Raw genomic sequence first — 23722 nt, 5'->3', positions numbered from 1 at the left:
AGAAGCCGGTGGGCGCGAAGACCCCCAGGGGGGAGGGTGCCTCTGTACTTCTTCCCCGCCACCCCCCCCCCCGCAGCGGTTGTCGCTCGCTGGGAGCCGGGTTGCTGGAGGGGGCGCCCAGCGGCGGTGGCTCCCCGGAGCGCACTCACGCGGGCTGCGGGGCATTTGTGTCCGTAGCTGTCAGGGGCAGTTCCTGAGGCCAAGACTCTGGGGCAGGAGCAGGGGAGGATGGTCGTAGGCGGGTGTGGCTCAGCTCCACCGGCAGCCGGAGCTCCCCTGAGTGCCGGAGGCTCCGGCGGAATGAGGGGCTGCTGTTAGGCAGACGGAGGGGCTGAGCCCAGCGGACGCCCGATGCCCGAAGCAGGGCAGGTGCGTCCTTTTCCTTGAAAATTGCATTTGCTCCCGAACTGGAAATCTAGGCAGGGGCGAGGCATCAGGGTCATGGAGTGGGTGATGAGCGTCAACGCGATGTCTCAGGACCCAAAGCCACGGAGGTGCAGGTGCCACTCTCACCGACGCGTTGCACTCTGACACAGTTCCCTTGCATCAGCCGCTCCCTCCCAAGCGAACTCCTGGCCCATCCCGGCCACTGTGGAGACAAGGCCACTGGGAAACAGGGGCACAGGAGGGGCAGGAGAGGCCTGGTGAGGGTCACTCCTCACAGACCCCAGGCCCATCAGGTGGGCAGAGAAGAAAGGCGTGAGATGAGGTTGGGAAGGTCTGGGCAGCAAGGGTGGTGTGGAACTGGGATGGCCAAGACTGGTCAGAGAGCATCGCCACAGGTGTCCCTGGTATAGTCACCACCACTGGTCAGGCTCGTCAAGGCTCAGCGTGGGGCTTCCTCTTGGGGGTGCAGGGGCCTTTGGTGGCAGGAGGGGGACCTGCACGTTGTGCTCTACGTGCTGCTAAGCGCATTTTGAAGGGAAATTCTTCTGGCCTCTGTTGCCCCGCCCGGCCGCCATTGGGCAGCTCTTAGAGGAGCCCAGAGTCAGGTGCAAGAAGTTGCCAGAAGGCTGGGAGCAAACTGGCACCAGAGTTCTAACTTCATCCTGCATCCGTCTAATGACCACCCCCAACCTCCAGAATCCCAGACTCCTGCTGTCTCAGAGAGAGGAGGTGAGAATGGCTCCCATAGGGGAAGAGGGGGAAAGCCACAGGGGATAGGGAGTAGGGTTGGGGGTGTTTCTTGACTGAGGTGGGGAGGGCTGGTCCCCAGATTCTCACCCCAGATCCTTACCTCGGAGAACACTTTTGCTGCTCATCCCTCCCCTGCAGAAGCTGTTCGCTTTCTCCTGGGATTTGGTCTCTGATTCAGGACACAGAATCCCAGGATCTGGAACAAACTTTGGGGTTGTCTAGGGCCTAGACAAAATGCGCAGTTGCAGTGGTCGGCAAACTGCAGCTCGCGAGCCACATGCGGCTCTTTGGCCCCTTGAGTGTGGCTCTTCTTAAGCCTTAGGAGTACCCTAATTAAGTTAATAACAATGTACCTACCTATATAGTTTAAGTTTTAAAAATTTGGCTTTCAAAAGAAATTTTAATCATTGTACTGTTGATATTTGGCTCTGATATTTGCCATGCCTGAATCGTAACAGACTGCTACCCAGGCAGTGCTTGCGGGGACAGGCCACTCCCAGCCCCAGGCAGCCTTCTAATACCTCTGAACGTGACCATGTTTTGTCTTAGCAGACCCACGAGAGCCACAACATCTCCAAGGCAACTTCGCAGCGGGAATTTACATGCCACCTGGGAACACGAGTCTGGAACATGAGTTCAAGCCCCTTGGGAAGTTAGTCTTGGATTCTGCCTGCTAGTCACCTTGTGGTGACCTTCAGGCACCAGAACTTAGGTCAGCTGCAGGGACAGTCTACTCAGCTTCAAGCCACATCCCAACCCCAGTCTGATGACCTGAGCACAAGGACATCCCTTAGAGAGAGATGCGTGCATGGTTATAAGGAAGCCAAGTCCCCAAGGTGGGCAAGTGATCAGACGCTGTTACTGGGCATCACAGCCTCCTGGGATGGCGGGTCCCCTCTGCGCTCCTGTTCCTTTGTTCTCCAGGCAGCACAGAAGGTCTCACCACAGCTCTGCCCTAGGCACCCTGTAGACAAGGCGTAATGAGGACTCAGCCTCTGCCCTGTCCGCTTTTGGGGGGTGCGGGGTCCCTGCAAAAAAAAGCATTATTTCAGAAGACAGAATAGGTGCTCCCTGGCCGTGACTGGTTGATGCTCCTGAGAGTCAAGAGACCCGAATTCGCCCAGCTGGCATGACTCAGTGGTTGAAGCGTTGACCTATGAACCAAGAAGTCACGGTTCAATTCCCGGTCAGGGCACATGGCTGGGTTGCCGCCTCGATCCCCAGTGTGGGGGGTGCAGGAGGCAGCCGTCAATGATTCTCTCTCATTATTGATGTTTCCATCTCTCTGTCCCTCTCCCTTTCTCTCTGACATCAATGCAAATAGATATTTTTAAAGAGACCAGAATTCAAATCCTGCCTCTAAACTCAAGCTGCAAGTCCCTCAGCCCTTCCTAGCTTTAGATCCTCAAATGCACAGTGAGGCTGACAATCAAATGTCCACCGAGGGTTCACCTGTGAGAGGTGGAGGGCATGTGGGCATGGGGCCGCTGCCAGGCACCCGGCCAGGAGCCTGCCCTCGGTCTGGACCTACCATGGCCCCTGGCCTTTGTGACTCAGAGCTGGAGAGAGGGTTATGCTGGGAGGGCAGGAGAGGGAAAGGTGGTGATGTTACCTGCAGAGGCAGCTGCCTGCTGGCCCTGACTACACCTGGTGGTACTGATCTCCACTCAGCCGAGAGGTGCTGCAAATGTCTCCCCCAGAAAGGCCTGGATGGGCTGCCTGGGCCACAGGTGCGGGAAGATTCCAGCAGTGCTCTGGCTCGACTTCCTGTCTGATGCTGGGGCTGGGTTTCCTTGGGCTCTGAGGAATTTCCCAGGGCTGCCCTGCTCCAGGTTACCCCTGGCAACAGCTCTGGCATTCACACCCAGTGGGCTGCAGCCAGGCTCCTGGCCACTGGCTTGACCTGCCACTGGCTTGACCTGCCATTGGGCTCTGGGCCTTTGCATGGGGGAGGGGAGGGGCAGAGAAGGGAGCAGGGTGGGTTCTTTCCCAGAAGTTCCACAGGGGACCTCTCTGAGCCCTCTGTTTGGGACAAATGCAGAGGGCTGGCGGACACTGCCATCTGCTGGTCACCGGTAATGTGTGCTACCACTACACCCCAGCTTCTGTTCTGCATCGCTGGGGCTTTCCATGGAGGGAAGGCGGAAAGGGCAGAGGGTCTGCGTGTTTCCCCGGCCAGGTTTACAGACTGAGCTTTTCCGTTCCTGAGCCACTTTGGCAGGTGTCAGGGTCTCGGCTTCTCATCCCATGGTGAGGTGAGTACATATGAGAGTACATACGTATTGCTCTCTGACCAGTCTTGGCCATCCCAGTTCCACACCACCCTTGCTGCCCACCCCCCCCCACCCCCCGTTCATTTCTGTTTTTGTGGACTTCATACCCTGCATCCTCTACCTCTAAACCCCCTTGCCCTGATCCAGCTGTGGCCCCAAAGGCAGCCATCAGAGGTGTGCCAGGCACAGCGAGTGAGCACACAGAGGGAAGGAAGCAGAACCTGGCAGAAGGGGCAGGACAGGGACCTGGAGGCAGCAGGTCCACCGACACACTGAGAGCACAGGGCAGGAGGGTCCTTTCCCTGAGAGGCCCAGAGCCTCCACAGGGCCTGGAGCAGGGGCCTAGCTCGGCAGGTATTATTGAATGTGTGAATGAATGAATGAGTGAGCCATGAGAGAGCCCTGGCTGGTTTAGCTCAGTGGGTAGAGCCTCAGCCTGTGGACTAAAGGGTCCCAGGTTTGATTCCAGTCAAGGGCACATGCCCGGGTTGTGGTCTCCATCCCCAGTGGGGGCATGCAAGAGGCAGCCGACCAAGAAAGCCGAGAGAGAGAGAGAGAGAGAGAGAGAGAGAGAGAAGAGTAGCTTTGTGATGGAGTCCAACTAGGAGAAGAAACAGAGCAGAGTCTTGTCTATTTAGTTGCTAAACATGAGAACAACACAAACACACTGACTAAATGTCACTTTGTGCCAGGCCCCGGGCTGAGTATTTTACAGGTGGTTGCAAAGAAGTGGGAAGTTTGTGGATCTGAGTTCCAGGGCGGTGGGGTGGGGAAGGGAGGCTGGTTCTTTGGTGAAATACAGTCAAGCAGAAGCCCTACCTACTCTTCCCAGAGTGTGGGGAGCCGCTCTGGGAGGGGGTGTCCTTCAGAAGGGAGGACCCGAGCAGGAGGTACCCGGAGAGGGGACTGCACACAGAGAGGGCGAGAGTGCCGCGGCTCTGTGAGGGCAGCTCTGGGTGACAGACTCCTTGGCAAAGTGTCGACTCCTCTGAGCACCTTCTCCACTAGACCTTGACCTCCCCCCTTCTCTCCCCACCCCCCACCCCCCCACACACACTTTGTCCTGTCTGGGCCACTCTGCAAATATGATGCTGAGTCAACTTTAGAAAGAATCCCCCAGCCTGGATATCTGATCAGCCTGGATCTCTGACCAGGTTCCTCGACATCTGAGTCCTTGGCCTGCCTTCAGCAAGATGCCTGCTAGGCTCCTTTAGCAAGACTCCCCCTCCCCGTGCTGTCTCCCCCAGGAATTTTCCTCCCCTGGTCCTCACCCTGCTCTGTGGCTGTACATCCCCACGTGTCCCTGCGGGGTTCAGAGTTGAGCCTCAGCTCTCTCCTATTGCAATAGTCTTGAATAAAGTCTGCCTTGCCTTTTTAACACGTGGCGAAATAACTTTTTTTTTTAGCAGAAGAAAGACAGTTTTTTGTGTGTTTTTTTCAGTTTTTGTTGAGAACTCCCTGTTAGCCTCTTCCAGAAGAGCCACTGGAAGGCCTCTGGAGTCAGGCTGTTGTTTCTTTAGCTGCCCCCGCGACTCCCCCCCGCCCCCCCCAACACACACACACACACACAGGGGTCTAGTTTATCTTGTTTGCTGGGTTATATGTTCCCCATTTGACCCTCCTAGCATCTCTCTGAGCATCTCTAGGGACATGAGCACTGGTGGCATTGTTCCCCCAACACTCTCCCCAAGGCAGGGAGACCAGATCATTTCTCTTTGAACCAGGACATTCTGGGAACTCCTATGGGTGACACCAGCAAACCAAGGGTCCTTGTGGCCTTGATTAAATTTAAGTTTAAATCCTGGCTCTGGATATCATAGCGCTCTATCTCTCTCTCTCTGTGTGTATATATATCCCCTTCAGGGACAGAGGCTTTCCCCTGGATAATCAACAACCCCTGAGATAGCAGAGGACAGTAGCCTGGATCTGACTAAGGACTGCAAGGTCCCAGCCTCTGACGAGCTAAAGATAACTTTTTTAAATAAAATATTGATTTTAGAGGGAGAGATAAACACTGATTTGTTGCTCCACTTGTTTGTATATTCATTGGGGGTGCAGGGCCGGATTATCAGAAAGGTCCACAATTGAACGTGGCCTCTGGTCCAGCGCAATGGCCACCAGGGGGCGGGCGAGGGCAGGAGTCGGCCGTGCGCGCGGGGCGGGGACGCGGCGACGCCGGCGCCGGCAGGTCCCGTGACAGCGCCCCGCCCCAGCCGCCGGCATGCAGCGCCCCCCGGTGCTCGTCACTTCCAGGTGAGCCAGGCTCGGGCGCCCCGGGGCCGCGTCCTGCGCGTCGTGGAGTCCGGGTACGCGCGAGCCGCGGCCCCGTGCGCCCGGGCGGAGCAGCCGGCGGGGACGGCGGCCCCCGGGGGTGACCCGCCGCCGTCCGTCCGGCCTCTCCAGCGCTCTGGCCACTTCTCTGGGCTCGGCCCCTGCTCCGCCCTGCAGGAGAGTGGGCGGCACCTAGTGTCCCCATTTTACAGATGGGGAAACTGAAGGCCCCGGAGGGTAACGCGCTCAACCGAGATGCAGTGAAGCAGGGCTCCCCGCCCCCCCCCCCCCCCCCGCCCCACCTCCCCGTTCATTTCTGTTTGGCGCAAAAATCTAGTCCTGCATCCCGTGGGTGCTCAGCTGCTCAGCACTGGGGACAGGGGGACCCAGGGAGATGCCCGCAGGACCGCGGGGACAGGTGCTGGGAGGGGGAGGAAGTCCAGGTTGCCGTGGGAACGCAGGGCAGGGGTGTACCCAGGCTTCTGGGAGGGGGGGGAAGGAGGCCACGCCCTGCAGGAAGGGGGGACGTTACCCAGGGAAGGGGTGAGAAGAAGGGGCAGCTGCTCAAGGAGGAAGCTCCGGAGAAGTGCAAGTTACAGCCGCGGCCTTGGAGGGGTCCCGGAGGGGAGGGTGCAGCCTGGGCCAGCCCCCACTCCTTCCCCCGCTCCCCCCGCCCCCACCCCCACCCTCTGGTCCAGGCCTGGAGGACCCCGGGCAGGATGGACCCGGAAAGGCGGGTCAGGACACGCTTTTCCTCTGCTGCTCCTTCCTGCCTTTCAACATCTGTAAAGTGACTCACTTCACGTATTTTCACGTACTCCACCCTTGTTCCCCCTACATGACATCGTGGGCAAAGACGCCAATTTTATTGCACAAATGAATGTTATTTTCCCAGCTGTAACTGAACTTCCCTGGGACTCCAGGTCTGGAAAACAGGATCCTTTCAGTAAGTCCGGCTGTGAGAGCCTGCTTGGTCTCCTCTGCAAAATACAGCGAGGGTGCAGGTCAGGGCTTCACTGGCAGAATGGCTCTCCCTGGTGCCACAAAGTCACCGCCTCGCTGAGCCTCAGATTCCTCTTCTGTAAGGACAGGGTTTGAGGTTGGCAGGGAGCCGCAGGGCCAGCAGCCGGCAGGCACCCTTCTCAGCCGCTGGCAGACCAGTGGGGGTGTGGCTTTGATGCTGGGTCCACACAGCGCCCCCTGCGAGGCCCCGGGGACTGGAGGTGAAGGTCAGGTCCTCGGTGCCCTCGCTTCTTGGTGGCAGGCACCAGCAAACCCGAGAGGCCACCTGCAGCGGATGTGCCAAGGAAGGCCCGCCTCCCCCCACCGTCACCAGGAGCACTCACACCTTCATCCAGCAGAGCTCCGCCAAGACCTGCTCTGCACCTGTGCAGGACGCTCAGCTGTCCCTGATTTTCCACAAGCCCACTTTCTCTGCTCTCACCTGTTTTCCTGCTGGGAACAGCCTTTGTCCCTGAAGGACCCGAAGGCGGGGGCTCCGGCCTGGGAAGCCAGGCTTTCTGAGGGCCTGGAGTGTGGCAGGGCTGGTGGCCTGGCGCTGTGACCACGGAGCCAGGCCAGGGTAGCAGCCTGGCGCCCAGGCCGGCTGCGTCAAGCCGGGCCCTGCCTGTCTCGCTCAGGAAGCCTGCGGACTTGAGGCTGAGCTTCCTCCGCCTTCTTCCCCTCTGGCAGGCGAGTGCAGAATGTCCACACGGGCCTGGACCTGGCCGTGCCGCAGCACCAGGAGGTGCGGGGCAAGATGATGTCCGGCCACGTGGAATACCAGATCCTGGTGGTCACCCGGCTGGCTGCCTTCAAGTCGGCCAAGCACAAGCCCGAGGATGTGGTCCAGTTCTTGGTGAGCTGGGGGCTCTGCCAGGGTGCTCCCGAGGGGGCCCGGGGTCCAGGTGGGCAGGCACACCCGCCGCCAGGGCATGGGTAGCATCGGGGAGCGGGCACTTCTGTAGCCAACCTTCACTTAGGGCCTGAGAGGGCCAGAGCGTGCCGGCACTGCATGAGCTGGTGAAGAGACAGATGCAGACGGTGACAGGAGCACACAGGGGCTGGGGGAGTATAGAAGAGGGGCACCTAGCCTACCCTGGGGAGAGGGTCCAGTAAAGGGCTGTGGACTCCCACACAGGGTTACGGGATCTCTGCACCAGGGGCCTGCAGCCCACCAGCTATGCCAGCATTTCAGCGGGTGCTGCAGGCGCAGCCCTGGCCTGGGAGTAGAAGTGAGAATTTTTGTGTCTTCTTACCTGATGCTCCCACAGAGAAGGTGGGGACACAGCCCCAGCGATGGGGAAAGCACAGAGGCGTCGAGGACAGGAGGTGGGGGAGGCCGCTGGGCCGCTGGTGGGGTGGGGTCGGGTGCAGAGCCGATGACTCTCCTTTGAGCACCGAGTTAGGCCTACAGACCACGATGATGGCAGCTTCCCCTCGTGAGACCAGAGCCTCTTGGGGCGGAGACACGCTGGGAGGAAGCAGGCAGCCAGAGCGAGATCTAGCTGCGGTAGGGATTCTGGGGAGAGGCTGAGAGGAGGCCGCCATCAGACCCCGGCTCTGCGGGAAGCTGAGCGCTGCCCCAGGGTGACTCCGGCGGGCAGGACACCTTACGATGGCCAGCAGGAGCCCTGGCTGCTTCCTCGAGGTACCGGGGTGCAGACGGGTCCTGGCTGATGGCAGAGAAACTGACTGCAGCATCTGGCTCTTCCCCGGCTGGAAGGCTGCAGCTAACTCCCAGGAGAGTGATCAGAGACCCGTGATGAGAAAAGGGACTCGTGTTGTCGCATGAAGATGACCTGCTGGCCAGCCAGACCTGAGGTCATCTCACGAAGGCATTGACGGCCGAGAAGGGAAGCGGTGGCCATGGGCACCTGCAGGCTGGGCTCCCTTTATCCACCGTCTCTGCCTGGGCCTGTGACAGTCAGGGCCCGGGTCCGCCATGACTGCCCTTTCCTGGGGCCCTAAGACCTTCATGGCTGAGCCTGGAGTGATCAGGAGGGATAAGGACTGGAGCCTGAGACAGGCAGCTGGGCTGGGCGTCAGGAAGGAGGCACAGCCAGGGCGCACTTCCTGGGACGGCTGCCCCTGGGTGGACTCTGAACAGCCCGCCCCCTCTTAGGGCCTCAGGTTGGGTTAGGGGAGGAGCCCTCTCTCCTGTCTGCACTCAGGGACCCACCTGCTTCTCTCACTCCAGGTCTCCAAGAAGTACAGCGAGATCGAGGAGTTCTACCAGAAGCTGAGCGGTCGTTACCCAGCGGCCAGCCTGCCCCCGCTCCCCAGGAAGGTCCTGTTCGTCGGGGAGTCCGACATCCGGGAAAGGAGAGCCGTGTTCCACGAGATCCTGCGCTGCGTCTCCCAGGATGTGGAGCTGGCCACCAGCCCAGAGCTGCTGGAATTCTTAGGTACCGAGGTTCTGTCCCAGGTCCCTGCGGGCTCCCCTGGCCCAGAGCGGGGCCTGGACGGGCCTGGGCCGCAGGGGTCCAGGAGCCCCTGCCTGCGCCGGGTTTCCGAGGCTCCCATGTCCCCGCTCCACTCCAGGCTTTGCCAGGGCCACCAACCCTCGGAGGCCTGGCTGCCCCCCATCCGCCCTCGGGTCCTGCCACTAGGGTGTGGAGAGGCACTGGTCCCCTGCAATCGGGGTCACATGCCTCTTTCTGCTCCCCCACAGGCTCCAGCTCCCCGGGGGCGGCAGACCCTAGCAGCAGAGGTGTCTCTGTCCTGGACACACGCGGCCAGGCTGGGGACGATGGGGAGGTTTTCGACTTCTTCCAGCAGCAGGAAGGCACAGAGCGGCCTCCCACCCTCCGCCAGGAAGAGGACGCAGGGAAGTCCTCGGAAGAGGAGGAGGCACTGGACCCTCTGGGCATCATGCGGTAGGTCTCCCTGATTTGGGGAGCGCCCCCTTCTGGCTGGTTCCAGGCTCTCTGGGGACGGCTCCTCCTTCCCTGCATCTCCCTGGGCCACCGCCCTGTATGGCCTGGTGCGCTGGGGGAACGGGCTGGCTGCTCACCCTCACATCACCAGTGTCTTTGGGGCTGGGCTCAGGTGTCACCTGCCCCTCCCTGGTCACAGGTGGCCCCCACCACTGCTCCTTGGCTCTGCACGGAGGCTTGACAGAGCTGCCCCCAACCCCCCAGCAGCTCTGAAGCCCAGGGTGCCGGGCCCCACCCGCCAGCCCAGAGGCCTGGCTTCTCTGTCCAGCTCATCCCTGGCAGCCGGTGACTTGGGCAGGTGACTGGAGCGCCCTGGGCTGTCACGTCTGTAGCAGGGCTGTTTCCCTTGGCCCCGCCTCCCCACAGGGTGGGTGTAAGGCTCCCGTGAATCACATGTGCGGAGGGAATTGGTGATCCATAAGGTGCCAACGGTGTGTGATTCAAGGGGGTACAGTGAGCCAGGGTCCCTGGCCAGTGGAGTGTGTCCCCTTTATACGTATGTGCACACACATGTACACACAAGCAAGCATGTGCAGGTGCGCGCGCGCACACACACACACGCACACACACACATACACTGGCTGAGAACATCAGTGAGAGTGACTGGAGAAATTTGTCATAACATCCCTATCAGCCTTACATGACCCGCACGCCCTCTGGGGCTTTATTTCAGTAAAATGGGACTAGGGCTTTGCTTGAACTCGCGCTCTCCGCGGCTCTGAGTTGCCACACACAGTGCCAAGCTGAGAGAGACTTGGCAGTTTGTGCCAGCCTTTGGCAGAAGGACATGTAGGAAAATGCTCGTTGGGGTTGGCATGGCCGCCTGGCTTTCCTCTTTGCATCAGTAGCAGGTTGTCGGGCCATGCGTCCGCCATCCCGGGACCACGTGTCCCCCAACCCCATCCCTAGTTCTGCACTCCGGGGCCTCGCTCCTGAATCCTAGGAGAGCTCAGCATCAAAAGGGGTCCCCGAGGCTTCAGACCGTCTGCCGGCTTTTTGTCTAATGTAACAACAGTCAGTGCTGACACCCCCTCAGGAATGACAACAGCTAACGTTCTTTGAGAGATGATGAAATGCTGGGAGCTGATCAGAATTGACGGGAATAAGTGTTTCCTATCCTATTTCTTCTCTTATTTTTTAAGATGCACCAATTGCTGTCAAGTCCCCGGTGGGTCTGGTTTGGGGGATGGAGGCCGCTACCAGCGTGGCCTCATTTTGTGTCTGAAGAAGCTGATGCTGGGCGTCCAGGTTCAGCCACAAGCAGCAGAGTAGGGACTCCGTGCCACCTCCCTGCACTGCCCCTTGATTCCGCTCTCTCCTCGGTCCCAGAGCTGGGCCGGGCCCTAGCATCATCCCCTTTGCGCAGAGGGGGAAACTGAGGACAGAGTTGAGTGGGGACTTGCCCAGGGTCTTGTGTGTGGCAGTAGCACCTTGAAGTCGATGTCCCCTGGCCTCTCCCCGGACTCGGAGGTGGCCTGCTGGCTGGCTTGCTTGCACAGTGCAGCCACCCTGTCCTTTGGCGGGGCACCTTGTGTTCTTTGTAGGTGACTTACGCTTTGCATGAGTATTTCTCCACCCTGTGCCCTCGGTTCCTCTGCAGCTGCAGCCCTGCCTTGCCAGCTGTGCCGCGCCCCACCCCCACACCCCCATACCCCCACACCCCCACACCCCACACCCCACGCTCCCACACCCCCAAGCGCGCATCCGGACCGCTCCCGCCCGGTGTTCGCCGCCGCGGCCACGAGAGGGCGCTGTTGCCCCGCTGCTGGAAGGCTGGGAGCCGCCTGCACAAAGCCGGGAGCAGGGACCGGCCTGGCTTTTCTTTGTCTTTCCGACCTGGTTTGGATCAGGGAAAAGACGAGTTCGCAGCCATTAGAAAGCGATTCAAGATAGAAAAGGCCCTCACCCGGCCCATCCCGACACTCTGCGCCCCCGGCTGTGGGGTTTTTGTGTGTCTCTGCCCCAGCGCGACCCACGCGATCCACGCAGCTGCAGGCGTTAGCACGCGTGCCTTTCTGTGCGGTTTTTTCACTTGTGGCCTCTCAGGGTCGCTTTCCATGTCGTACATGGTTTTTGTATTTAACTTCCTATTTTGGGGACTTTACGGTTCTGAGAAGGATGGAGTTCTGCCAGAACAGTCCTGCCTTGTGCTGGAACGATGCCGCTAGAAACATGTTCCATTAGAACTTGAAGACGATGCGATGAGCATATCGAAATGGAACACACAGTTGGAAGCCCGTTAGACATGAAGGTGTCTGCTTTGGGGTATTCCTGTTTTATTGCCAAATGGGATCTGTCCCACGTGCCATTCCATACTTCGCCTTTTCAGCTCATAGGCTCGGTTTTGCAGATGGATCAGCGGGCTCCTGCATTCCCTCTCTGCTGGTCCATAGGGTCAGCGCGCCAGCGGCTCCTGCATTCTCTCTGTGCTGGTCCATAGGGTCAGCGCGCCAGCGGCTGCTCCATTCCCTCTCTGCTGGTCCATAGGGTCAGCGCGCCAGCGGCTCCTGCATTCTCTCTGTGCTGGTCCATAGGGTCAGCGCGCCAGCGGCTCCTGTATTCTCTCTGTGCTGGTCCATAGGGTCAGCGCGCCAGCGGCTCCTGCATTCTCTCTGTGCTGGTCCATAGGGTCAGAGGGCCAGCAGGCTGCCAGGCTCCTGCTTGGTGCTGTGTTTTCCGTAGGTTTTGCTGTCACAGGCGAGAGGGACTTTTTCAAGCTCCGAGTGGTTTTGCTCTTGAGCTTCCCCCAGACCCCTGCCCCCGCTCCTGCCAGGGCCTTGGCCGTGCCCCTCCCAGTAGCGAGGGCTCTGTATGGACTTCACACTCTGTCCAGAAAGCCTCTGCCTTTCGAACCCTGCCTGCAGGGCCCCCTCCGCCTCCCCCAACTCGGGGACCCCTCCAGGCCCCCGTCCCTGAGGACTCTTGCATGCCCTAGGGGCCGGCTGGTTCCCACAGCATGTCCTAGAGGCCTGGGCTCCCCACACTCATGGCATGCGTCTTGGGAATGCAGAGCTGGGCGGGCGGTGTTTCCTGCAGACAGCTGGGTGGACGGTGACGGGGAAGTGGGGGGGGGGGGACAGCGGGACCCAGGCCCTTGCCCGTGGGTGCAGCCTGCATCCATGTGCACACAACTGAGTGAGGAAGCAGCTGGGCTGGGAGGGAGTAGCTCACCTCACACCTGCGGCCCTGACCCTTCGCCTGAGTCAGAAACCTGGCATCATCCTGGGCACGCCTCTCCCGCCCGCTGACCACTCAGCAGCCCAGACTTAACCACTTTGCCTTCTGGTGTTCTCCCTGGTCTTTCCTCCCCCCCCCCACCCCCCCCCCACCCCCACACACACACACAGTGGCTGCTCCTCCCCAGCCCCCCAGGCCCTGAGCATTTCTCCAGGGACCATGAGCAAAGCTTCCACGGGGACAGGTTCTGGCCGTGCCCAAGTCACACCCCCCAGACCCTCTCGGAATGAGGGTCTCGGCCCTGTGCCTCCCGACCCCCTTAGCCCCTGGGCTGCTGCCCGCGTCTCCGTCACCTCTTCTGGAATCGCTGCCCTGTGTGTAATCGTCGGTGTGCTGTGTCTGTGGCTGCTTAGCTGGGAGGCCCGGGGACAGTGGCAGGGCTCACCCATCTCTGCCGTCATCGCCGGCACAGGTTCTCGCCTGGGGAAGGTGCCTCGGGAGTTCTGGGTCTGCGCACAGGGTGACTGCTCCCAGGATGGCCGAGGGCCATGGAGAGACCAGCTCGAGAGACTGAGCAAGCCTTGGAGGAGGCACGAGGGAGCCAGGGGCTTTCTAGCCGCGTGTCTGTGTCTCCGAGCGATGCCGGGAGCCCTCTCTCTTTACTCCCTCCCCCCTCCCTGGGGGAGCAGGAAGAAATCAGTCTGGACGAAGGATGTACTGTCACCTCTCTGTCCATCTCTGTTTGTCTGTCTGTCCTTTTCCCCCTTCCTTCTTCTGCCATCCATTCACCTGTCTGTCCATCCATCCGTCCATCCATCCACCCTTTTTTTTCCTTTGATATTTATTGAGTGTCTGCTCTGGACCAGGCACACTACTGAGCCCCAGAGACTGAAGGTTGGGGACCCACTGGGGCTTTCGGCCAGCCAAGACCCCTCCTTCCTGCTCAGTCAGAGGCAGAGCATGGCCCGGGCGGTAGGGGCGGAGCACGGGGGTGCCCGACTGTGCAGCCCATGGGCCGGGATTCACTTTACTTGAACCCAAGATAACGAAAGATGGAAACCTCTCCAGGGAGGAACTCCTGGAGTTCGGTTTGAGAGCAGAACTCCCGCAGAGGGGAGTCAGGCCTCGTTTGTGCTCTCGGCTCTGGAAGGCGGTGGGAGAAGGGAGATGGCGTGGCCTCCGTGCGGCTTGGCCGGAGATAATCAATCACGTTCGCTCTCGCTCCCTTTGTTCTCCAGCGGGCTCCTTCCTCCACGCTGCCTCTCAGGTCTGGTCCGGGCAGCCGTGGCCGCTGCTGCAGGGCCTTTGCTGGGTGGCACGTGAGTTTATTTCTCCAGGAGCTAGATTCTAGCCAGTGGTTCTCAACCTTCCTAACGCCGCGACCCTTTAATACAGTTCCTCATGTTGTGGTGACCCCCAACCATAAAATTATTTTCGTTGCTACTCCATAACTGTAATTTTGCTACTGTTATGAATCATCATGTAAATATCTGATCTGCAGGATGTATTTTCAGGGGTCGCGACCCACAGGTTGAGAACCGCTGTTGGCGGTGGGCCTGGGCCCGGCTCTCCCTGGGCCCTCCCTGCTGCAGTCCCCGCTGTCCTGGGAGCAGGGCCAGGCGAAGGGGAACTGAGGGACAGCGGTGGGCAGAGCCTGCAGGCCGCAGGCTGGTCCGGTGGCTGCCACACCTGCCTGATCATCGATTCCACGGGGACTCACACACCTTCCCGACTTGCCCGGGGCTCTGGCTCAGGAGGTCTCAGCTGGCCTGCTCTGAGAGCACGGCCTGTCTTTGGCACCCACTGCCGTGGGTCATGAACTAACTGCCTGATCCGTGAGGCCAAAGGGGGAAGCACCCCAGTCAGCAGCTGCCCTGACCCTCCCAGGTGTGTGCGGGGCGGCGCTGAAGGTTCGGGAAAGCCCTTGCTGTGAGGAGGGGCCTGGGCGGCTCTCGGCTCTCCCAGTAGCCAGGCAGGGCCTGGGGCTGGAGCCAAGCCAGAGACGTGGTCCTGGTGGCCTGTGACGTGAGCCCATCTGGCTTGTGCCCAGAACAGAGAGAGAACAGGGAACTGGGTGCCTGGGCTTCCTGGCACGGCCCCCACCCCTGTCTCTGCTCCCTCTCTACCTTCAAAATGGGCCGCTGTCTCCCCAAGCAGCAGGATCGAGCCTGTGTCCCACCCTGTCCTGTGTCTCATTCTTGCTCCTGGGGCACTCTGAGGGGCAGGAGGAGAGGACTGACCGTGACCACCCTTGGTTCTTGTCGGTGTCCCTGCCTGCTGTGTGGCCTTGAGCCGACCCCTAGCATCTCTGAACCACCGTTTCTTCATGTGCCCAGTGAGCCTGACAGAGACCCTCTGGCCAGGGCTTCGGCCCTGAGTGCGGAGGTGCGCTCCGCCCTGCGACCTTCCAACAGGTGCTCCTGGCTTTTGTAGCTTCTCCCCATCCCAGCTGGGAGCCTGAAACCCTCCCAGGCCTCAGAATGCAGACCGTGGGAATGGTGGCCTCCAGCACCGCCCTCCGCTACTTTAACTGCTGCTGGTTAATCTTACTGTTGTTTGGGGCAGAGCCAGCCTGTACGCGCAGTTTCGCCGCGTAGTGTTGCCAACAGGAGCTCAGATGGTGACCTCTGTCCAGGGGAGCTGCCTGCCAAGCAGGCAGTCGAACCAGAAATCCTGTTTCCAGTAAAAAGCTTATTCTCGTTTTCAGGAACCTTAAAATGGCTCATTTAGGCATCAGGGGTAGGGCTTAGATCATCTTGTTAAACTAAACACGTTTCTTTATTTGTGCACTGGCAGCGTAACCTACAGTGATGTGAGCAGAACTATGCGCTCAGTCAGTCCATGAGAATGTGCATGTGCGCTATGTACGCAACCACCGCCCGGCCAGGAGAGAGCACCCCTACCGCCCAGAGCTCCCTGCTGCCCCCTCCTGGATTCCGAAGCAGCTTCTGGCCCAGAGCACGACCCCTTAGGGGTGACAGAGCCTAGTGGGGCTCTAAGTAGCAGAAGGGCTTCCTGAAGAAGGTGGGCCTTGCTCAGTGGGATGGAAGTGAATGGTGCTCTCTTGTGGACATTCTGAGAACAGCACCCTGTTAAGGGACTAGGAGAAATAGTACCTGTTGTGGGCATTCTGAGACCCTCCCCCTCCACCCCCCCTCCCCCAAGTAAGGGATTAGGCACAATAATGCCCTCTTGTGTATATTCTGAGAACAGCACCCTAGTAAAGTGTTAGGTGCAATAGTGCCCTCTAGTGGGCATTCTGAGAATAGAACCCTGGTAAGGCATTAGGTGCAATAGAGCCCTCTTGTGGGCATTCTGAGAACAGCACCCTAGTAAGGAATTGATCTAAATAGCGCCCGGGTCCAGCCAGCACTTTTGGGCCTCCACCCTTCCTACAAGTCTCTATGCAGTCTCCAATTTCCGTTTTTGGTTATCAGGGTTCTCTCAAGCTAGTTTTGAGTGGAATATTCAGGATGATTTTTTTGTAATGTAGTTGTAATTCCAGTTTGGTCCTGAGCCCATGTCTGTGTAACATCCACTTACTCTGTGGCCATTTTTAATCTCCCTTCTTTTGGACATTCTGATAAGAGATTATGCTCAGTAGCACCGTCTTGTGGAAATTTGGGGAACGGCACCTTAGTGAGGAATTAGGCTCAATAGCGTCCTCTTGTGGTCATTCAGAAAACTGCCCCCCTAGTTAGGGATTAGGCTCAATAGCGCCCTTTTGTGGGCATTCTGAGAAAAGCACCCTAGTAAGGGATTAGATGCCATAACTCCCTGTTGTGGGCATTCTGAGAGCAGCACCCTGGTAAGGGATTAGGCACAGTAGCACCCCTCTTGTGGGCATTTCAAAGTCAGCATCCTGGTTAGGGATGTGTTGCAATAGTGCTATCTTGTGGACATTCTGAGAACAGCACCCAATAATGAAGGAGTTGCAATAATGCCCTCCTGTGGACACTCTGAGTACAGCACCCTAGATTGAGGTTATGCCACTCAAGGGATGGGAGGATGTGAATGGGAAATGGAACATTTATTAGGGCTTCTTTATTCTCTCTCCTGGGGCTGGGTTCTGAGGTTTGTGGCCTCAGGCTTTGTTTCCAAGTGGCATGGAGTGACTGAGTTTCACCCCAGGGAGTGCTGAGGTCAGCCACCCCCACAGCCTCTGGAAGGAGACCTGTGACCACGCAGTTGAGCCTGAGGCCTGAGTGGCCCTTCCCACTGCGGGTCCTCTGGCCACGGGCCATGTAGCCCAGACACCCACCCTCTCCACCTGTGCACCCTGACAGTGTTTCCCCGGGCACTGGGCTGGGCCCCTTCTGGTATCAGGGCCTTCCCACCTCCAAAGTCAGGTCCTCGGAAAGGTCCTTCAGGACACAAGTTCAGACCCACCCAGTACCTGTGTGGATCTGACATGGCCACCTGGGCTGACCGGCGGGGCTGTCCTCAGATGTCCTAACCTTGACTCTTATCTGTGATTCTCTAGCTCCAAGAAACCAAAAAAATGCCCCAAAGTAGCTGTGAAGCCCAGACCCTCGCCACGGCTCACCCTCTTTGACGAGGAGGTGGACCCTGATGCAGGGCTCTTCAGCCCAAGCAGGAAGCTCTCCGCCGGGGGCTCCACAGAGGACGCACCCCCCAGGGACCGTAAGTAGAGCCCCAGTGTGTCCCTGTCACCCTTGGTGCCCCCTGGGTGACCAGATCCGCCTCTGTGAGTGGCTTCGGACCTGCCCCGTGTGAACAGGTTTCGACTTGACACAGACTCGGCTCATTTTCTGCTGGAGAAATCTTGCCTCGTGCCTCGTTTCTCACAACCTGGAACATGCTGGGCTTGTGTGTGTTTATTCTGCTCATCCCTGGGAAGGGGAGGGGACTTTTCTCTGTTGCTCTGAGAAGTGTGGTTTGGGATTGGTGGACATGGGCACGGTGGACAGTGGATGCTGACTGCCCCGGGCCTTCCTTCTGCAGCTCCAGGATTAGGATTGTGACAAGAGGTTCTGTCACCCATGTCGACCCCACTGGAGGGTTCTGGGCAGAGACGGAAAAGGGAAGCTGGGCGTCCTCAGGACTTCTACACCTGCCCCTGAGTCTGTCCTTTCCTCACCCTGCCCGGGTCCTCTTCCAGGGCCAGAAATCGGTGTCACCCGTTAATTCAGCCAACACTTGGTGACCACCCCCCGAAGGCCAGGCTCTGGGCTGGGCCCGAGAACATAATGATGAGGAAGACACACTCCAGCCTCTCAGGGCCTCCCATAGGAGACAGGTCATCTCCCGACAATTAGAGGAGAGCCCGAGTCTGTAACAGGTCTGAGTGGCGACATCAGGGAAGGCTCCCTGTAGGCGGGGGCTCTACTTGAGCTGGATCCCGAAAGGTCAGCGCCATTTTCCTGGTCTGCTGAAGGAGGGCTCATCCAGGTGGAGAGGCCGTGGTCCCTTCCTGAGGGCAGCGAGACAGGGGGTGCACCCCGGCTCCTAGAAGGCAGGGGCTGTGGGGAGAATGGTGTCAGCTCACCCCTGCATCCCCGCAGGCAGCAGCCCTTGGCCAGTGGCTGGTGCTCAGGAAGCACTTGGGAAACTGGGGTGCAGCCATGGGGGCTGAGCTAAGAGGTCCAGCTGGGGCAGGAGGCTTTTTCCTCCAGGAAGTCCACCTGGACTTGAACCGAGTGGTGCCATCAGCTGACTGGGGGTGGGAGTGTGCTGGTCCTATGAGCACCTGGCCCTTATACCCTGGCCCCACTCTTCTGGTTCTGTGCTCTGCCTTGTCCCTGGCTGGGCACCCCTCCCCCCCTCACCCACCCCTGGCCACTGAGGATGGGCAGGACTCCCTCTGATCACTCTGCTGCTACGTTCTCCACAGCCCTGAAGTTGTTTGATGATCCTGACCTCGGTGGGGCTGTCCCCCTGGGTGACCCCTTACTGCTGCCGGCAGCACCTGCGAGTGGAGGGCCCGCGCCTCGCCTGGGCCACGGAGAGGCCACCGAGGAGCTGTTCAGGTACCCCCGTCCCCGGCGTGCTTCCCAGCTCTGCGAGGGGCCTGGGCCGAGCCACAGACCTGGCCGAACCTGGGAGCGTGTCACCAGCCTTGGCCTCTGAGGGAGGGTCCTGGCCTGGGAAGGCAGGCGCCGGTGGGTGGCAGCTGGCCCCCGGGGCAGCGATGGGACCCGGTGAGGGCCGGCGGGTCCAGCAGCTCGGCGGGTTCCAGGAAGGTAACTTTACGCCTGAGTCATTCTCTTTCCCTTCCACACTCGTACTTTAATGGTTTACGTAAAGAATAACAGTGTTTTAAGTGCAAGGGAAGTACAACTGGCATAAAAGGGCTTGGGAGCACATAAAGCCGACCCTTGGCCGCTGCAGCTCACCGGGACAGCGCCGTGCCCAGCAGGGCCCAGCAGTAGGGCTTACGGGGGAGAGTGAGGCAAGTGTGCTGTGGAGGAGGATTGGCAGACTGTGTGCGCACAGAGGGCACTGCTCACGGCCTTGACCTCAGTCCTCCCCATTGCTCCGCTGGGTGCTGTTACCGCCGCTCTATAGGACATGGGAGTGTGGGAGGTCCGAGTGCATTGGCACCCAGGTCCCCCTGCCCGTGTCCCGTCCTCCCACACCTTCGAGGACCCTCCAGCGCCTGGACGAGGAGCGGCTGGGCGGCAGCTTCCCGGGGCTCGGAGTGCTCAGTCCCGGGCGTCTCTGCATCGCATCATCCGGGCCCCCCGGATGCAGGCCGTGCCTGGCGGTTCACGGGAAGCTGAGCTGTTTCTCTGCAGGAACCACCGTGTGGCGCGGAGGCACTGGCCCGGGAGGCTGTGGTTGGCACCCGTGTTAGCAGCCGCGGGCATTGCAGTCCCCGCCGCCCGAGCCACAGGGGGGCTGCTGCTCGCGTGTGCATCTCCCCAGGCCCCGCATCTGCTCACGCTTCCCCTGTGCCCTCGCCCCTGGCGTTCTGGCAGGCTGGAGGAGCCGGGGTTGTTGTTACGAGTTTAGGGGAGAAACTGAGGCTCAGGGAAGCGGAGGACGGGGTCAGCTCTGGTGGCAGCAGGGCCCGGTGGGGTATGTCCCACCCAGGGAGCCTCTGCCACCTGGACCTCGGCTCGTCCCAGCGGGCAGCTCCTGGCGGAGTCGATTCTGAATCCGTGACGCGGCGCTCACAGGCCTGGGGCTACACCACAGCCTGGGGGGCGCGGGGGGGGCGGTGTCCAAAGGTGTTACCTTCAAAGGGCCCCGTGGCCGGGCGGCCGGGGCGGCGCCTGGTGAGCAGCCTCTGAGCACGCGAGTGTCTTGGGGGGAAACATTTCACCGCGTCCGTGGGACCCATCACCCGGGACGCAGAGCCCAGCTGGCAACGGGGCGCTCGGAAAGGGGGCCCGTGTGGCCACCTGGGTCCGCTCACTTCAGGGGCTGAGCTCTCCTCGGGACCAAGTTCAGCTGGAGGAAGCGGGGAGCAGGGGCCTCACTGTTGTGGGTGGGGTGCACCCGCCCCCCATTGGCTCCTGCCCCAGGAGGCTGTGCTCAGGGCGTCTCCCTCTGGTTCCCTAGAGTTGAAGAGGACTTGGACCAGATTCTGAACCTGGGGGCTGAGACCAAACCCCAGCCCCCACCTAAGCCCAAACCGCCCGTGGCAGCTAAGCCAGCGCCACCCAGAAAGCCAGCTGCTCCCCCCAGAGCGGGCCCGGCCGAGGCCGCGGCCAGGCCGCCACCGCCGCCGCCGCAGCAGATCCAGGCCATGGACGAGATGGACATCCTGCAGTACATCCGGGACCACGACGCGCCCGGCCAGGCCGCCCCCAGCCTCTTCTGACCCTCCCTGCCCTGTGCTGGCCCCGGGCCAGCAGCCCCTCCCCTGTGCCGAGGTGGGGACTGTGCCTTGCAGGCCCAGACCTCTAGTGCGGGGGCGTGGGGGGGGGGGGGGCGTGGTTGGAAGCCGGGGTCACAGGACCCCTGTCCTATCTGTGCCTTTTTCTCTGGCCGGTGGGGTCACGGGCCCCTGCGGGGTACAGAGAGGGGGTCCCCAGAGGAATTGAGCCGAGTTGCCTCAGCCACAGCATGTGGAGGGGGAGCTGGTGGGGATCCTGGCTAACGGGAGCCTGGCCCCAGGATGGACTGGGATGGGGAGCCCAGGGTGGCTCATGCAGGGCAGGAGACTGTGTCCACTTGTGCCCACCGGCTCTGCCGCCTCTGCATGGGATGGAGGGCCTGCCACCCTGAGTGGGGCTGGGGGCAGCATGGCCCCTTGGTTGGTGGCTCTGGGAGGGGTCCCCCAGGAGAGAGATGTTGAGTGGGTGCCTGGGGGAGCCTGGCTGGCTGGGGCGTCCCTGAATCCCCTCTGGTTCCCAGGTGCTGAGCAGGGTGCTTTCCTGTGTCCAGTTTAGAGATATCAAGCCAGCCCTCCTGGGGTGTGGGTGGCCCAGCAAGCCCAGGTCTTCCTCCCTTCCTTTCCCAGGGGAGACCTGGCCAGACAGACCCTGGCCCCCAGGGCCTCTGGCCATAGAGCCGGGGCCAGCCCGCAGCTCTGAGCTGTGATCCCAGCGCCCTGCAGGGCTCGGCCCGGGCCTGGGGCTGGCGTGCGCCTCCTGTGCTGAGTGGGCTTCGGCAGGACGCGCTCCGGCTGCTGCTCCCAAGGCCTCCCTGTCCAGCGGCAGGTGCTGCCAGGCCTCCCTGCCCTCCCGGGGGGCGGAGCCTTGTGCAGGGCAGGGCCAGTGCCTTAGAGTCCTCCCGGACCCCTCACCCCGCACGGCTGCTCAGGAACCCTCCGTGAATGAATGTTTAATGAGCAAAGCATACCTTTTCGTGATCGAGTCTTCATGTTCGGACCCAGTTTTCATGAAACGGGTGTTTTGTGACATGCAACTCCTCTTGTCCCTTGGCTCGTCCTGCCTGGCGGAGGCTTTGGAAGAGGGGGTGAGACCAGGACCCCAGACCTTTCCTGCTTGGGGCCAGCAGACAACCCTGAGGGAGGCCCCCTGCCCGAGCCGGAGGCTGGCTGCCATCAGAGCCTCCAGTCCCCTGTCCCTGCACCGGGACCCAGGGTGGTGGGAGCTCTCCGTCTGACCTGTCGTGCGTTGCACTCACCCATCAGCTGTCCAGTCCTGGACAGGCCGTCCCTACCCTCCACCTGCGCCAGAGTGAGAGGAAATCGGCGGGGCTGGGGGCTGGGAGCTGGATTCCTCTCCTCTTTGCCTTACCCAGCTCCCAGGGCCCCGTCTCCTGGCCCTGAGTGGCTCTGGGACAGCCTCAGGCCCGTGTGCCACTCCCGTTCACTGCCAGGCCTTCCCACCCTGCCCAGCCCTGCCCACTCCCTTGCTGAAGGCAGGGGGGATGGAGTGATGTGGTGGGGGCAGTTCTGCCTGGGCTCCTACCTGCCCAGTTCTCAACTCTACACCCCATACCAGCGCCCTGCCCCTCCCTGTCTGCCCCACCCCCACCCCCACACCTCCCACTGACCTGTGACGTGGGAGCAGAGAGCACCTGTGCGGGGCTGGGCCTCTGGGGGTCACAGACAGAACATGCCACTCAGGTGTGAGTTCCTCGGCTGCGGCCCGGCCTCCTCGGCGCCCTGGTGCTTGCCAGGCATCTCTGTTGACCTGCGGGTGAGCCAGTGACACTAGTTCTACAATAAAGCCTGTCGGGACTCCTTCCAGCACTTGTCGGGGTGTTCTTTTCTGCGCCGGGGACGGTGGGGGACAGTGCGGGGTGTCTCTGTAACAGCGAGCTCAACAAGAGGAGCTGCCCGTGCAGGACCCGGGCCTCCAGTTGCGTGGAGTGAAGGCAGAGGGAGCATCTCGCTGTGTACACTGAGCCCCAGGGGCCCGGGCCCAGTGGGAGTCCGCGGGGCAGTAACCGCTCAGCCAGGACCCGTTGGGCAAGAGGACCCTTCCTTCTCCAGACCTCACCTCCCGGCGCCTCAGAGCAGGGACTAGTCTGGGCGGCCCTTGGACACCAGACAGCCTGTCCGCCTGTGCACACGCCTGTCCTGGCCGCCACACTCCCGCCAGAGCCCGGATTCTGAGCTGCTGCTTTATGCCCAGGACTCCGAGGTGAGCCGCCCTCCCGGGAGCCAGGGAGGCCGTGCCAGGTCCACTGGGCTCTGGGTTTGCAGCTGAGCTCCAACTGTGGTTTTGGCTCCTGAGGACGAGGAAGGGACTCGGGGGCAGGAAAATCCACCCACGTGGGCCCGAAGCCCTCATTGGGCTCTAGGGGCTTGGGCTACCATGGGCCTCAAGAAACAGCATCCTGGGAGGTGCGTCATGGTCCCCTGGGACCCCTGGAGGTTCCCACAAGCCCTCCCTGTGCGTTGGGAAGTGCCCAGAACTTAGCTGGCTAGGCTCCAGGACGTGCTGTTTTCAAGGGCCAGACTGCTCCCAGGCCCCGCTGGAGGGCAGGGCAGGGTTCTGGTGGGGGCCCCGTGTCCCAGGACAGTCTCATCCTGCCGCAGGCTTCGGACAGAGAGGGGGCAGGTTTAGCTTTGTCCCTTGGCCGCATGCGAGTGGACACGCTCTATAGGACTGCATGCTAGGAGATTTGCACAAGGCGCCGCATTTCCTCTTATCCACACCCTGGACATTACATCCATATTCTCTTACCATTTTATAAATTATCATCATAGTTGTGATTATAGTCTCATCTTCCTTTCTCAGGGGTTTTGTCTGGTTTTTTATTGGTTATATTTGTCAGAAATGCATTCATCTTTTCAGAGATCCCGTTTTTGGTTTTAAAGCTCTATTTCACTCCCTCCCCCCCCCCATCCAATGAATTCATTTCTATTTTTATTTTCATATCCATTTCTCCTTTTTTAAGGTGTTTTGTTTTTTTCCTTTCGAATGACACCAATTATTTATTTATTTTTCTCTCTGTGGTTGATTTTAATCAAAGCATTAAAGGCTCCAGAATTTCCGCTCGCCGTTTTGGCCGCCTCCCGTCGATTTTATCCCGCAGTGA

General features: G+C 60.5%; 1 protein-coding gene across 1 annotated transcript; it reads left to right on the top strand.

The window, feature by feature from the left end:
• Positions 1-5593: 5593 nt before the first annotated feature.
• Positions 5594-20670, top strand: HS1BP3 (HCLS1 binding protein 3). Its single transcript, XM_070428378.1, has 7 exons — positions 5594-5663; positions 7374-7539; positions 8881-9088; positions 9355-9559; positions 17280-17440; positions 18651-18786; positions 20324-20670. The coding sequence occupies exons 1-7, from the start codon at positions 5632-5634 to the stop codon at positions 20583-20585; spliced, it is 1170 nt and encodes a 389-aa protein (XP_070284479.1). The 5' UTR covers positions 5594-5631; the 3' UTR covers positions 20586-20670.
• The last annotated feature ends 3052 nt before the right edge of the window (positions 20671-23722 follow it).

This window comes from Myotis yumanensis, unplaced genomic scaffold (assembly GCF_028538775.1).
Source record: "Myotis yumanensis isolate MYYU_CA2020_CCGP unplaced genomic scaffold, mMyoYum1.0.hap1 SCAF_11, whole genome shotgun sequence".
In the NCBI taxonomy this organism is placed as follows: domain Eukaryota; kingdom Metazoa; phylum Chordata; class Mammalia; order Chiroptera; family Vespertilionidae; genus Myotis; species Myotis yumanensis.
Note: the sequence above shows the minus strand (reverse complement) of the source record. Positions and strands in the feature narration are given on the sequence as shown.